At 46.7% G+C, this 15,312-nt stretch overlaps 1 protein-coding gene across 1 annotated transcript in view; it reads right to left on the reverse strand.

Annotated features, from left to right (window-relative positions):
* Positions 1-15,312, reverse strand: part of TENM4 (teneurin transmembrane protein 4) — a 450,745-nt gene that overhangs the window by 71,012 nt on the left and 364,421 nt on the right. The window contains exons 16-17 of the mRNA XM_056858091.1: positions 10,969-11,115; positions 3,639-3,855 (exon numbers count right to left, since the gene is read on the reverse strand). Of these exons, the coding sequence (XP_056714069.1) occupies positions 3,639-3,855; positions 10,969-11,115 (364 nt within the window). The remainder of the gene's footprint in view (positions 1-3,638; positions 3,856-10,968; positions 11,116-15,312) is intronic.

Raw genomic sequence — 15,312 nt, forward strand, 5'->3', positions numbered from 1 at the left:
TTATATAGATCAACCCAACTTTTTTTATAATAGCAGCTTCAGGTTTTTGTTTTAAATCTGTATGTCTTCTGTGGGGCAAAGGATCCTTTAAAAATTGTTTACCAGTTGGTAAAGCTCCATATACACGGATGGCGGTGGAAAATGCTGTCAAACTAGAGCCAATTTATGAAGAAGAGCTAATTTTTATACCCCGATTTTCTTTACTGAAAGGAGTCTCAAACCGGCTTACAATCACCTTCCCTTCTCCTCCCCACAACAGACACCCTAAGAGGTAGGTGGGGCTGAGAGAGTTCGGAGAGAGCTGTGACTCGCCCAAGGTCACCCAGCAGGCTTCATGTGTAGGAGTGGGGAAACCAACCCGGTTCTCCAGTTTAGAGTCCGCCGCTCATGTGGAGGAGTGGGGAAATCAAACCTGGTTCTCCAGATTAGAGTCCACTGCTCAACCACTACACTATGCTGGGGACCCCATAAGATTTTCAAGGCAAGAGACAAACAGAGGCCGTTTGCCGTTGCCTGTCTCTGTGCAGTGACCCTGGACTTCTTGGTGCCCCCCATCTAAATACTAACCAGGGCTGACATCTCATGAGATAGGGCTAGCCCGGGCCATCCAGGTCACAGACTCTGGAGCCAGCCATGGCTCAGTGGTAGAGCATCTGCTTGGCATGCAGAAGGTCCCAGGTTCAATCCCTGGCCTCTCCAGTTAAAGGGACTAGGCAAGGAGGTGATGTGAAAGTCCTCTGCCTGAGACCCTGGAGAGCTGCTGCTGGTCTGAGTAGACAATACTGACTTCGATGGACCAAGTATAAGGTCCAGTATAAGGATTCAGTATAAGGCAGCTTCATGTGTTCATGGGTTCATGTGCAATTTGGGCTCTGCACTGAATCTCAAATGGTGAAAACTCCCACAAAGAGAGAAAGAGGACTGATGCTATTAAGGAATGCCTCAAACTTCCTAAGGCTCAGGACCGGACGATAGGTGAAAATACTTTTGAGTAAAACAAGCTGCTCTGGGTTCTGAATGCATCTGGGTTTTTGGAAAAAACCTGCCCTCTAGTTGTTAGGCCAAAAGCAGGGGGGAAACAGAAGTTCTTTGGAAAGTCATAGACGGAGTGAAAAAACAAACAAACACTGTATTCCTTGGCTTGAAATACACAGAATGGCAGCCTTTCTCTGAGGCTGGCGAGAGGAAGGCATTAAAACGTCCTCTGAGCCCCTAATGAAAAGATGGAGCAGTCACACGCTTGGCTTTCTAGGACTCCCTTTTATGTCTCCATTTCAACTGGCATTGTGGCTGTCGAGTTGTGTCTGGAAATATGAGATTGCCCTGTGGCCTTTGGGTTGCGTCTCTTGCAGATTCCATCCGAATCTGGTTCCAATCCAGTTGGAACTCTCAACTTTCGTGCACTTGGCTGCCAAGACCCCATAGCAGACACCAATAAATCTGACCTGTTTTATCACTGTGGTGCCTTGTTTACTGATGATGAGCATGTGTGTGGTTTCTTCTCCCTTTGAGGGAATCGCTAACTATTGTCGTGGCCCAGTGACCACAGCATCACATTTTTATTTGCCTGGGTGAAAAAGCCATCATAGATCAAACATTAGAGCTGGAACCTTCCCATCCCAGCCATGGGGAGGGGGCCGTGGCTGAGTGGTAGAGCATCTGATTGGCATGCAGAAGGTCCCAGGTTCAATCCCCGGCATCTCTAATTTGGGGAGGGGCCGTGGCTGAGTGGTAGAGCATCTGCTTGGCATGCAGAAGGTCCCAGGTTCAGTCCCCAGCATCTCCTTGGGTAGGGGGCGTGGCTCGGTGGTAGAGCCTCTGCTTAGCATGCAGAAGGTCCCAGGTTCAATCCCCATCATCTCCAGTTAAAGACACTAGACAAGTAGGTGATGTGAAAGACCTCTACCTGAGACCCTGGAGAGCCGCTTTCAGTCTGAGTAGACAATACTGACTTTGATGGACCATGGGTCTGATTCAGTATAAGGCAGCTTCATTTGTGATGTCATATTTAAACTCAATGTTTACTGAGGATGTCTTATTAAGTTGATGGTTATGAGGCTGTCAAGTTGTTATCTATTTTTATGCTATTATGATTTTTACTGTGTTCATTATGTAACGGGTTGCTAGCCACCCTGAGCCCGGTCTTGGCCGGAGAGCGAGGGCGGGATACAGTCTGAATCAAGCACTCACTCACTCACTCACTCACTCACTCACTCACTCAATCAATCAATCGAAGACCCAGTGCATATATATGTTTCTAAGGTTTTAAGATACAGCTTAACCTCCCTGCCCCCCAAGAAAACAGTAAAACCTGATTGTCTAGTGGAGTACAGGGAAACCAACGACCTGTAACAGTCTGCTTTGGGGAGAATTTATTACAGAATTATAATCTGGCTTTCTAACAAATGAGGGGAGCGTTGCTGCTGTTTGAAAGAGAGAGAGAAGAAGATATATATATATAAAAGACTTTGATGAATTGCTCCGGCGCATAAAATGTAAAGGCCTCGCCTTCTCCAAAATATCAACAACTCTGCATTATTCATGGGCAAGAAAGAAAAACGCCAAACGCTCAAAATGAACACCTGTATTGAAATGAGCGTTCATGATGATGAAACAAGTCGCTGCACTAAATCCCGAACGTCGAGGATGTCTCTCCGCATCGCCGTGATGAGCAGATAAACAAGCGCTCATCTGCCGCTTGATCATCCTCTTATTGATTTCCTGGCCACTTACTCTGGCTGTTTGCTTTGTATCCTTAAGCCATTTTTCGCTGTCCATCACCGCAAGGCTCGGCACGAGAGAAGCTGCCGGGTAGCGAGCTTTGGTGAGTGACACTCAACAGCCTGCTCCTTTCTGTCCGGAGTGCCGAAGTTTAACAAGGCTGAAGCAGAGGGCTGGAAACACTTGACTTTTTGGGTCAAAAAATCAGAGGGACCAAAAGGGGCCCACAGGCACAGATGGCTTGAAAAGGGGATTAGACAGATTCATGGAGGACAGGCCTATCGGTGGCTACTAGTCATGGTGACTAAATGGAACCTCCACATTTTGAGGCAGTAACCCTTGGAATACCCAGTGCCAGGAGGGAATCTGACAAGATCGGGCTATACTATACCATTCCACATCCCTCCCTATTGCATACCCCCTCCACTTTTATCTGGGAGCAAGAGTGGTGCAGTGGTTAAGAGTGGTGGTTTGGAGCAGTGGACTCTAATCTGGAGAACTGGGTTTGATTCCCCCACTCCTCCACATGAGCAGTGGAGGCTAATCTGGTGAACTGGATTTGTTTCCCCACTCCTACACATGAAGCCAGCTGGGTGACCTTGGGCTAGTCACAACTCTCTTAGAGCTGTCTCAGCCCCACCTACCTCACAAGGTGTCTGTTGTGGGAAGGGAAAGGGAAGGTGATTGTAAGCCGGCTTGATTCTCCCTTAAGTGGCAGAGGAAGTCGGCATATAAAAAACCAACTTTTCTCTTCTTCTTCCTTCTGAGGCAGTAACCCTTGGAATACCCAGTGCCAGGAGGGAATCTGACAGGATCGGGCTATACTATACTATTCCACATCTCTCCCTGTTGCACACCCCCTCCGCTTTTATCTTGCACGTGGGTCGGGTTTGCAGGTTCAAAAGAGGTGTACTTACCCTTCGCTGAAAGGGTTCTCTCCAGGAATGACGTGCGTGCTTTCCTTGCCCACAAGGAACTTGACGCGATCGTAGAACGAGTGAAGGTTCTGCTGGGAGACAGGGGGCTGAGTCTCTTGGATGATATCCAGGGGATCTGGGGAGCCCAGGCAGAGGGAACTGGACTGGCACAAGGGCTGGAGGCAGCAGTCGGGGTCCATGCAATCCACTAGGCCATCTGCATACAGGACAAGAAAGGGGGGTGGAATGAAATGGCAGAGATATGAAGAGTGAAGAATCATAGAGTTGGAAGGGTCCCTAGAGGCCATCTAGTCCAACCCCCTGCTGAATGTAGGATCAGCCTAGAGCATCCCTGACAAGTGCTTGTCCAGCCTCTGCTTCAAGACTGCCAGTGAGGGGGAGCTCGCCACCTCCCTAGGGAGCTGATTCCACAGTCAAACAACTCTTACTGTAAAATAATTTTTTCTTAATATCCAGCTGGTACCTTTCCTCCTGCAATTTAAACCCATTATTGCGAGTACTCTCCTCTGCTGCCAACAGGAACAGCTCCCTGCCCTCCTCGAAGGCCATTTATGCATGAGAGGTTTTGCCTTGGGTTTGCCACTCTTTAGATGCACATTTTTCTCATCCAAATTCTCAAAACTCAACAATAAGCCCCCATGCAGAGTTTTGAGAATTCAGACGGGGAAAATGTGCATCTAGAGAGTGGCAAATCCAAGACATCCAACGCTATTTTGTGATCCCCATTCCTAAGGGGTGAAAAGTTTTGAACAAGCTTTTCATGGTCTGTTTCTTTCACGGGAACAACTTAGGGTTGCCAGCTCCGGGTTGGGAAATACCTGGGGATTTTGGGGGTGGAGCCTGGCGAGGGCGGGGTTTGGAAAGGGGAGGGACTTCAATAACATAGAGTCCACCTTCCAAAGCAGCTATTTTCTCCAGGGGAACTGATCTCTGTCACCTGGAGATCAGCTGTAATACCAGGAGATCTCCAGCCACTGCCTGGAGGGTGGCAACCCTAGACTAACGGCTGAAGATGTATGCTATCCTTTATTTTATTTCTCGTTTTAATGAGAGCGGGGCGACCTCTGACGGTCAGAAGCGGTACGCGTAACCGACACAAAGATCCAAAGTCGTCAGAGTGGTGACCACGAGGGAAACAGCCCTGCATAAATGGCCTTGGTGTCAGAGCACATGCTTTGTGAACACGTCTCTCCCCATTCAAACCCCGTCTCAGTTTCCCCGTTGATCCCGGCTCAGATAAGGCCTTGAGGAATTTGTCTTCATTGAACCAGGCAGATGTGTTTCAGGAGCCAGCTGTCAGAGGCACATCTGTTATGAGGCACGAAAGAACCTCGCACCTCATATTTCTTCCTGTCTGGGCCCTGCTTGATTTTACTTTTACCTTTATCCTGATCAGGTGTAAGTATGACAAAGAGTCTTTGCCCCCGACATCTTTAGGGCTCTTAAAGTTTCAGAAAATGGGTCTGGGATTCAGCTCCTCAGCTCCCCTTGACTTAATGGGTGTTACAGGATTACACTCCCTTCAATCTGGGGGACTTTAGGGGCTGCTCTGTGTCACGGAGCATCCAGAAAGAGAGAAATCAAGGCAGACATAAAACTTCAAGTCTCTAAACTAGAACAGACAAGGACGTCGGTCTTTCTTGGAGCATGCTTTGATTTCCTTCCCTTCTTCCATTTCAAACGAAATCAGATATCGCAGTGGCGTCGTCCAGGAGAAATAAATTATGGTGGATTAAACGGCACCTCCCTAATGCTCCACAATCGCTTTGGTGATGTTGCTCGGTGTTGAAAGAATAAAACCACATTTAGAAAGGAGTCTCTCCTGGCAAGGGAAGTTCTATGCAACTAAAAATTAATAACTTTGTTGTTGTTGCAATAAAGAGTTCCGTGTTATCTGATAGATCACCCATTTCTGTAGGAATCTGCCCATTTGCCATGATAAAAGATCCTTCTGTAGATCACTTGCCAACTAAGGAGAGGCATATGGCTATTAGATACATGGATCTCTGGATTGTCCTCCATATTTGTTACTGGCATATGGATGTCAGGAGAGGGAAAATTAGCTTAGGTGTGCCTGTCACTGACAACTTACCTGCTCTTATTTATGGGCTTCTCTTTTCCATGTTTCACCTACTGCTGCGTTTTGGGCTGCACTGTTCTCATTTTAATGAATTTTAGACAGTGGCTTTGATGTAATGGGATTGCCTGACTGACCCTGCATGGCCACTGCGGCCATGGCCGTTTAACTGACCTGTGACAGAGGGCCAGCATGGCGTAGCGGTTAAGAGCGGTGGTTTGGAACGGTGGACTCTTGATCTGGAGAACCGGGTTTGATTCCCCACTCCTCCACATGAGCAACTGAGGCTAATATGGTGAACTGGATTTGTTTCCCTGCTCCTAAACATGAAGCCAACTGGCGGACCTTGGGCAAGTCACAGCTCTCTCAGCCTCACCTACCTCACAGGGTGCCCGTTGTCAGGAGGGGACAGGAAGGGAAGGCGATTGTAAGCTGGTTTGATTCTTCCTTAAGAGGTAGAGAAAGTCTGTGTATAAAAACCAACTCTTCTTCTTCTTCTTCAAACCCGGTTTTCAAGATTAGAGTCTACTGCTCTCTTAGAGCTCTCTCAGTTCCACCTACCTCACAATGTGTCTGTTGTGGGGAGGGGAAAAGAAGGTGATTGTAAGCCGGTTTGATTCTGCCTTAAATGGTAGAGGAAGTCGGCATATAAAAACCAACTCTTCTTCTTTTCTCTACTTTTAAGGTGTCTCAAAGCGGCTTACAATCTCCTTCCCTTCCTCTCCCTGCAACAGACACCCTATGCGGTAGGTGGGGCCGAGAGAGTTAGGAGAACTGTGACTGGCCCAAGGTCACCCACCGGGCTTCATGTGGAGGAGCAGGGAAACCAACCCCGTTCTCCAGATTATCAGTTTTGAATCTTTCACCCTCTAGCTTCAGCAGATGACCCCGTGTTCTGGCACTATGAGAGAGGGAGAACAGCTTCTCCCTGTCCACTCTCCCCATACCATGCATAATTTTATAGACCTCTATCCTTAGGATTTCCTTAGGATTGCACTGAAATGTAAGTAATTCTGACCAGGCGCCAGTGCAACGTTAGACGATGCTCCGTTGGAAGATAATGCTGGCATTTTTTTGTTTGTTTTGGAGACTGGGAAGCCTCTTCCAAAAAGGCAAATGCCCTTCATTCCTTGAAGGAAAAAACCTACGGGTTTTCTTTGTCCTATTCACAGGCGTGGAGAGTACAGTTTAGATCTGAATATTTTACGCATCTGGCCGTGGCAAGCGCTATTGCTGCCTCGAGCCTACTGTAAATAGAAAAGCTCGCAGTGGTATCCAGTTTCATGGGAGAGAACGAAGAAAGTGGCCTTTGTTTTAAGGCTTGTATTCTTCGCAGAGAGGGAAACGGAGATGGGGGGAGAGGCTTCTCCCCTTCACGCTCCTCCCTCTGCCAAATCTTTTTTGCAAGAGAAGTAATTTGGGCTAGTTAACACACCAGATGTGCAAAACTATCTGAGGAATTCAATGAAATTAAACAAATAAAAATAAAATCCCAACCTCTGATCCTTTTGCAGCAGAGAACCGAAGGTTTGGCTTTACTTTCCCAGTCCCTCTTGAAAGATCACAAAGATCATGCTTCAATGCTGGCTGGAAGGGGTGCGGGGGTGGCACAGTCCTGCGGTTTACGGAATCAAATTATACATTCCTCCGTCCGCCTTACAATAGGATCTCTCTTAACCTCTAATCCAAACCTTAACAGGCTACTGGAGTTTTCTTTGTAATAAGATAAGCTGCTGTTACTGTTAATAGCCTACACACACACACACAATGCCTTCGACTTCATGGCGAACCTATGAATCAATGTCCTCCAAAGTGTCCTATCTTTAACAGCCTTGCTCAGGTCTTGCAAACTGAGGGCCGGGGCTTCCTTCATAGAGTCAATCCATCTCTTGTTGGGTCTTCCTCTTTTCCTGCTGCCTTCCACTTTTCCTAGCATGACTGTCTTTTCCAGTGACTCTTGTCTTCTCATAATGTGATCAAAGTACGACAGCCTCAGTTTGGTCATTTTAGCTTCTAGGGTCAGTTCAGGCTTGATTTGATCTACAACCCACTGATTTGTCTTTTTGGCGGTCCACGGTATCTGTAACACTCTCCTCCAACACCACATTTCAAAGGAATCTACTTTCTTCCTATCAGCTTTCTTCAATGTCCAGTTTTCACACCCATACACAGTAATAGGGAATACAAAGCTAGAATTAACTTGACCTTGGTGGCCAGTGACACCGCCTTACACTTAAGAATCTTTTCTAGCTCCTTCATGGCTGCCCTTCCCAGTCTCAATCTCCTTCTGATTTCTTGGCTGCAGTCTCCTTTTTGGTTGATGTTGGAGCCAAGGAATAGAAAGTCTTGAACAACATTTCTCAACGCAGAACAAGGGGTGGATTTTTATACTAGCATAACAGCACTTCCCTTGGTGGAGGAGACGGGTAACTTTGGTTGATTCTTCTCTCCTACTGCAAACTGCCACTTTGCATCCTATGCTGTTTGTGACCCTCACAACCCCTGAGAGCAGAATGTTAGGAGGAATCAGTGGACTGAAGTAGGAGGCGGAGATGGGAAAGTCCCTTTTCGAAAGCTCCTCTTTGCCTGTGTTATCTTGGATCCAAGAATATAAATATGCCTGCCCAACCATTCATCCATCTCTTTCTCTCCATCCATCCATCCATCCATCCATCCATCCATCCATCCATCCATCCATCCATCCATCCATCCATGGTGTAAAGGTAAAGGTAAAGTTCCCCTGTGCAAGACCCAGGTCATTCCTGACCCATGGGGTGACGTCACATCCCGACGTTTCCTAGGCAGACTTTGTTTACGGGGTGGTTTGCCGGTGCCTTCTCCAGTCATCTTCCCTTTACCCCCAGCAAGCTGGGTACTCATTTTACCAACCTCAGAAGGATGGAAGGCTGAGTCAACCTTGAGCCGGCTACCTGAAACCAACTTCTGTTGGGGTTGAACTCAGGCCATGAGCAGAGCTTTTGACTGCAGCACTGCAGCTTAACACTCTGCGCCACTCTGCTTCACACAAAAGTTGGCATAGTATAATAGCTAAGCTTAGGAATGCATGCATCCGCTCTTTTTCATATGATCAGAGTTGGAAGGGACCACCAGGGTCATCTAGTCCAATCCCCTGCACAATGCAGGAAATTCACAATTACCTCCCCCCACACCCCCAGTGACCCCCACTCCATGCCCAGAAGATACCTAAGATGGCCTCCCTCTCATGAGCTGCCTAAGGTCACAGAATCAGCATTGCTGACAGATGGCCATCTAACCTCTTCTTTAAAATCTCCAGGGAAGGAGAGCTTACCACCTCCCGAGGAAGCCTGTTCCACTGAGGAAACGCTCTAGCTGTTAGAAAATTCTTCCTAATGTCTAGACGGAAACTCTCATTTTCATTTCTGTTTGCCTTCATAAGCCTGTTACCTTGCCCATCTTCATTACCGACGTCGCAGAGTAATTTGTTTCTTAAAAGGCATATTTTGTGTTATTTATACATTACATACAACTGACACAAAGAAGGCATAAGTTTAAATGGCAATGTTTCTATTATATTTGACGAGTAGGGTTGGAGAAAAAAGATAATTGAGCGAGAATATTCTCAGGAACTGGGATTTTCAAAATGAAATAGTTTCCCCGAAATTCGCTAACATCTGTAACTGAAACGCGAATAGAGACGTCTCCCGTTTGAGTCTCACCTTTCTCATGATCTCGCTAGGTAGCCATGGCGAAACTCTCTCCCTGGCCACCTACAATATGGACACATCGGGTGATATCCTACCTTAGTTTGGAGCAAGTTCTTCTAGCATAAGGAACCTTCTTCCAAGTCACGTGGCTCTTCTCTTGACAGAGCAGCCACTTCAGTTGCAGGAAGGTTTCAAATTTGCTTTGCAGAGTGGTAGGATACAGGCCACTAATACCAGCCTACCTTATATACTTGTAACGTTTGCATTGAGATAATGTGTGAGAAATGCTAACATCTGAAAGCATTAAATAAATACTAATTTGTAGAAGCTTTGTGCACTGCCCATAAGGTACTTTAGTGCTCAAATGGATTTAGGGGAACAGAACTCGATGTAAGTCCGTGCAGTATACTGACACTGTCTTTTTAAGCTCCTCCTGCCCCCGGCTGACCACGAGCAGTTTCGGACCTTCTTAGAGACAGGTGGCTTTGAAGATGAGCTGTGACCCAAAAGGGAGGGGCCATGGCTTAGTGGTACAGCATCAGTTTGACATGCAGAAGGTCCCAGGTTCAATCCCCAGCATCTCCAGTTAAAAAGATCAAGAGGTAGGTGATTTGAAAGGCTTCTGCTTGAGACTTTGGAGAGATGCTACTGGTCAGAGTAGACAATACTGACCCTGATGGACCATTGGTCTGATTCAGAGAACCCTGAAATTCACAATGCTTTTTTATGAAGAAGGGGGCAACCCCTTTGGGGGCCCATAAAATCGGACCCCCTGCCCCAAAGTTTACCAAACTTTGGGGTTCAACGCAAAGACAGTCCTTTCTAGCTACCCTGAAAATTTGGAAACTCTTATCTCTAAAAATGCCCCCACAGGAGCTTTGGAAAAAACTCCCATAGGCTAAAATGGACCCAATTTTTTTTTTGGGGGGGAACACCTAAAAAAAGCCGGAATACCCATTTACTGGTATGGGTATTCGGCTTATTCCAGGTTTCCTGAAAAAAAAATGGGTCCAATAAACCCAAATCCAAATTATTATTTTTTGCACAGCGTTACTTTAGACTTAACAGAAGAATTTTTTATATGCTGACTTTCTCTACCACTCAAGGGAGACTCAAACCGGCTTACAATCACCTTCCCTTCCCCTCCCCACAACAGACACCCTGTGAGGTAGGCGAGCTCTGAGAGCTCAAAGAGAGCTGTGACTAGCCCAAGGTCACCCAACTGGCTTCGTGTGTAGGAGTGGGGAAACAAATCCAATTCTCCATATTGGTGTCCCCGCTCATGTGGAGGAGTGGGAAATCAAACCCGGTTCTCCAAATCAGAGTCCACCGCTCCCAACCACCGCCCTTAACTACTATACCATGCTGGCTAACATTCTCAAGTCCCTCAGCCTTTCCTTGTAGGGCTTGGTCTCCAGGCCCCTGATCATCCTCGTTGCTCTCCTCTGCACCCGCTCCGTTCAAGCTCTTTGCCGCATTCAAGCCCTTCCTTGGTCTTCAAACTGACGCAAGCGCCCAGGAAACCAAGCCGGAGTGAGCCTCCTACCTCCATCGTTGTCTTTCCCATCGCCACACGCTGTCTCCATGGAAGTGTCACAGCCCGCTCCTCTCCAGCCCAGCTGGCAGACGCAATGCCACCCGTTGACATCCAGGGTGCACCTGCCATTGCCGTTACACAAGCCGGGACATCCCTCTGTAAGGGCAAAAGGAGAAGACAAGTCCAGTTGCACTGCAAAAGCATTAGAAGATTAGAACATGGTGGTAATGGTTGGGGTTACAGGGGAATCTGTCTAAGCTTAAAGGAATTTGCACGATCCTACTTTTCACTTGCTTTCAAAGGGTTGTGTTTGGTCTTCTATGCATGGATGTTTCTCTTGCCGTCACCCCTCCGACGACTTGGGGTCTGTTTTGTTTATGCGTGCCGTTTCAGACCGTCAGAGGTCACCTCGCTCTCCCCCTGCGTTTCCCCGTGTTTTGCCCGCATTTTCAGAGACCTGTTTTATCTCGAATTTGAAAACGTGGGCTATGTGTATAAAGTGTGTATAAAACATATATAAAACATAAATGAATTTCAAATTTAGACTTGGGTCCCATCCCCAAGATTTCCCTCATTGTGCAGATGCAAATATTCCAAAATACGGAAAGATCCGAAATATGGACCACTTCCAATTCCAAGCAGTCTGGAGAAGGGAAATTCAACCTGTACAGAGAAATAATCTTAATGAATTTATTTTTCATCCATGCCAGTATGCTCTTTGGTTTTTTTATTTTGTACGCCTTTATATCATAACAAAGCAAGGTTATGAATCCGAGGTAGTTGAGGAGAAAAAAATAACAGCCATGGACCTTGCGATTTATTTTGAACAGAATCCCCATATTTTATCATGTTTCCATCAAACACACAAATAATTGCTTGCTTTTAGGTTGGATCCAACCAGCTTTTCTGCTTGAATTCTCTCAATTCCTTTTCCTCACTGCAGTTTCCATCCTCTGTGGCTTTTATCCATCTAAGTCCCTCGATTCCTTGCAAAGACTTTTCAGTAGCCTGATAGGGTTCTTCTCCCTTCACCAGCAGAAAAACTGGTAGTATCCAACCCTCTGTTGACATTTTCTCCAGCATAATTTCTATTAACATCTCCAGCCTTACATCAAAAGGAAACTCTCAACTTTTTAAAAAAAAGATGACTACTGATACAATACCTACCCTCTTTCAAAAATTCATAGGTACAGAAAACACCGGGCTATATTTAAATATGTACCTTATTCACCCACCAAAATCTTAAATCGTTTCCCATTTGCAACGTTAGAACATTAATTAGTTCTGAGTAAAGCAAGGTATGTTTCTTGGGGTGTGTGTGTTATACACATGAAATACACACAAAAGAGGTGCCCAATAGGATTGTGTTCTTGTTAAGGTTTTTATATGCCAACTTTCTCTGCCCCTTAAGGAAGAATCAGACCAGCTTACAATCACCTTTCCTTCCCCTCCACACAACAGACACCCTGTGAGGTAGGTGGGACTGAGAAAGCTGTGACTAGCCCAAGGTCACCCAGCTGGCTTCATGTGTAGGAGTGGGGAAACCAACCCAGTTCAGCAGATTAGTGCCGGCCGCTCATGGGGAGGCGTGGGGAATCAGACCCGGTTCTCCAGATCAGAGTCCACAGCTCCAAACCACCGCTCTTAACCACTACACCGCACTGGATCCAAGAGAGCAGTCCCCCTGGAGAAAATGGCTGCTTCGGAGGGTTGACTCTACGGCATTATATCGCACTGGGGTCCCTCCCCAAACCCAGCCCGCCCCAGGCTCCTCCCCTAAATCTACATTTATTTCCTAGCCCGGAGTTGGAAACCCAACTCCTCTACATCTGTACACACACACACATCTTGCTACAACATGGTCAGGATAACTGGCCATTCAAACCATTCCTCAGCAAAAAGGAAGCCCTCTGCAATGTCCCTTTACACGGATACATGGGGACGGGCCGTGGCTCAGTGGTAGAGCATCTGCTTGGCATGTAGAAGGTCCCAGGTTCAGTCCCCAGCATCTCCAGTTAAAGGGACTAGGCGAGTAGGTTACGTGAAAGACCTTTCTCTGCCTGAGACCCCGGAGAGTCGCTGCCGGTCAGAGTAGTCAACATTGATTTTGATGGACCTAGAGTCTAGAGTATAGAGATTTTGATGGACCTAGAGTCTGATTCAGTAGAAGGCAGCTTCATGTGTAATTCATGCATAATACTTTCTGCTTGACATTCAAGCAGAAATAACCAGCAAAGATACATTCGGAGGTGAGGGGTGGGACAAAACCCAAACAAAGTCAAATATACAGTTGTTTCAAATATACAGTGACATTTCCCCCTGCCTAGCAAGGCTGTTTACCCGGATTAGCAAGTGATTACCTTGCAATTTTTTGAGACCGGTAGCCGGAATAATCTGCTGCTAATGATCTGAGCAATTAAAGCACTTTAATTAGCCCCAGTCACAAGCCTTCTAAATCCCCACAGACAGCTCCTTCTATAGAAGTCGTATCTCCAATTGAGATTTGATTTAAAGATTAGAGGCGGATGTTGAAGGCGGGACGGTTGTGATGGGGGGGATTCATTTATTTCCTCCTAAGCCCTCACTCAGGAAGGGAGGAGCAGAAGAAGAGGCGCACTTCCCTCCTCTGGGCTTTGGTGGGAAAGGAAATGATTCCAGATGGGCATGAGGAAAACAGTGAGGAAAGTTAACTGTTGGAGCAGAGGGAGGGAGACAGACAGACAGAAAGAGAGAGACCATAATTTAAAGCCCACCCAACACTATGTTTTATTCAGGATTCCGATTTGCTTGTTCTCTGCAGGTCACGGTTTTGAGTTTTTCAAATAGCCCTCATTTATATTTAGCTACCTGAATAGCCCAGACTAGCCTGAGCTTGTCAGAAGGTGCCAGGTTCAATCCCCAGCATCTCCAGAGACTAGGCAAGTAGGTGATGCGAAAGACCTCTGCCTGGGATCCTGGAGAGCCGCTGCCGGTCTGAGTGGACAATACTGACTTTGATGGACCAAGGGTCTGATTCTTGGTACTGACCCTTGCTCAGATCTTGCAAATTGAGGGCTGTGGCTTCCTTTATTGAGTCAATCCATCTCTTGTTGGGTCTTCCTCTTTTCCTGCTGCCCTCAACTTTTCCTAGCATGACTGTCTTTTCCAGTGACTCTTGTCTTCTCATAATGTGACCAAAATACGACAGCTTCAGTTTAGTCGTTGTAGCTTCTAGGGTCAGTTCAGGCTTGATTTGATCTATAACCCACTGATTTTGTTTGTTTTTTATTTGGCAGTCCATGGTATCCATAACACTCTCCTCCAACACCACATTTCAAAGGAATCTACTTTCTTCCTATCTGCTTTCTTCATACAAAGGACATATCTAAGCTGTGAAACTACATCTGTTGTCTACCAGCCAGGCTTCTCCCAATGAACTCAGGGAATTGTAACTCAGTCAGAGGACCCAGTCTTTTCTGTCTGAGATCCACAGCTTTCATTTCACTCAACTAGGATTCCCTGGGGAGAGGAAATCACTATATAGCCAGCTGTGGAGTCGCTACGTCCATAAGGGCTCGGTTGTCCGTGCTGGATTGGATTAGCGTAAGAGAGGAAATGGGTGGGTCGCTCCAACTCAGATCAGAACGGCTGATTTGAGGATTTCAGCCGGGAGTATGTTAATAATTAAGGAAGGCTAAAAGACGTGAGCAATGTTCATTTCAAATCGCGCATTCCGCTCACGTAACCAAGAATTATGCACACCGGAAGTTAACAGCGATTTCCGACGGCTCCACAGCGCATTGCAAAAAGGAAAGGTTTACTGCAAACACATTCCTTTCAACCTGCTGCAACCTTTACTGAGTATCACTCCTTTCCAGCTCCTGGCCTGCAAGGATGATCCAGACTATCTGGACAAGACAAGCATTTTTATAGGATTTTTTTTTTAAAAAAACAATAAACTAAGATAGTGAGGGGGAAATTTGCACCTCACCTCACCTCACTGGAACCCCAGGGAATGGGACTTTTAGAGACTGTTTCTGGTCATTTATGCATGGGTGCTTGGACTCATGTTCACTCCTGGTCTGACTCGGTTGTGCCTTGGAGTTCTGCATGAGTTTTCCCTCCATTGGAATTGACCCTGCTGCCAGCCCTAACAATGTCCGGGTCTTCCCATTCCTCTGTTAACCTGACTCTTCCCTCTCCCCTGAGCTCAGCCCGGCTGAAATCTCCGTGCAGAAGGCAAAGCACAGGACACAGAAGCTTGGTTTCTCTCACAGCCGGTCACAAAGCAGCATGTAAAGAGGCAGGGATTCAAACATCCTGCTTCCTGGGAGCTCTTTCTAAGCAAAAGAAAGGCCTTTTAAAACGGAGGCT

The sequence above is a fragment of the Euleptes europaea genome, chromosome 12 (genome assembly GCF_029931775.1).
Source record: "Euleptes europaea isolate rEulEur1 chromosome 12, rEulEur1.hap1, whole genome shotgun sequence".
Taxonomy (NCBI): domain Eukaryota; kingdom Metazoa; phylum Chordata; class Lepidosauria; order Squamata; family Sphaerodactylidae; genus Euleptes; species Euleptes europaea.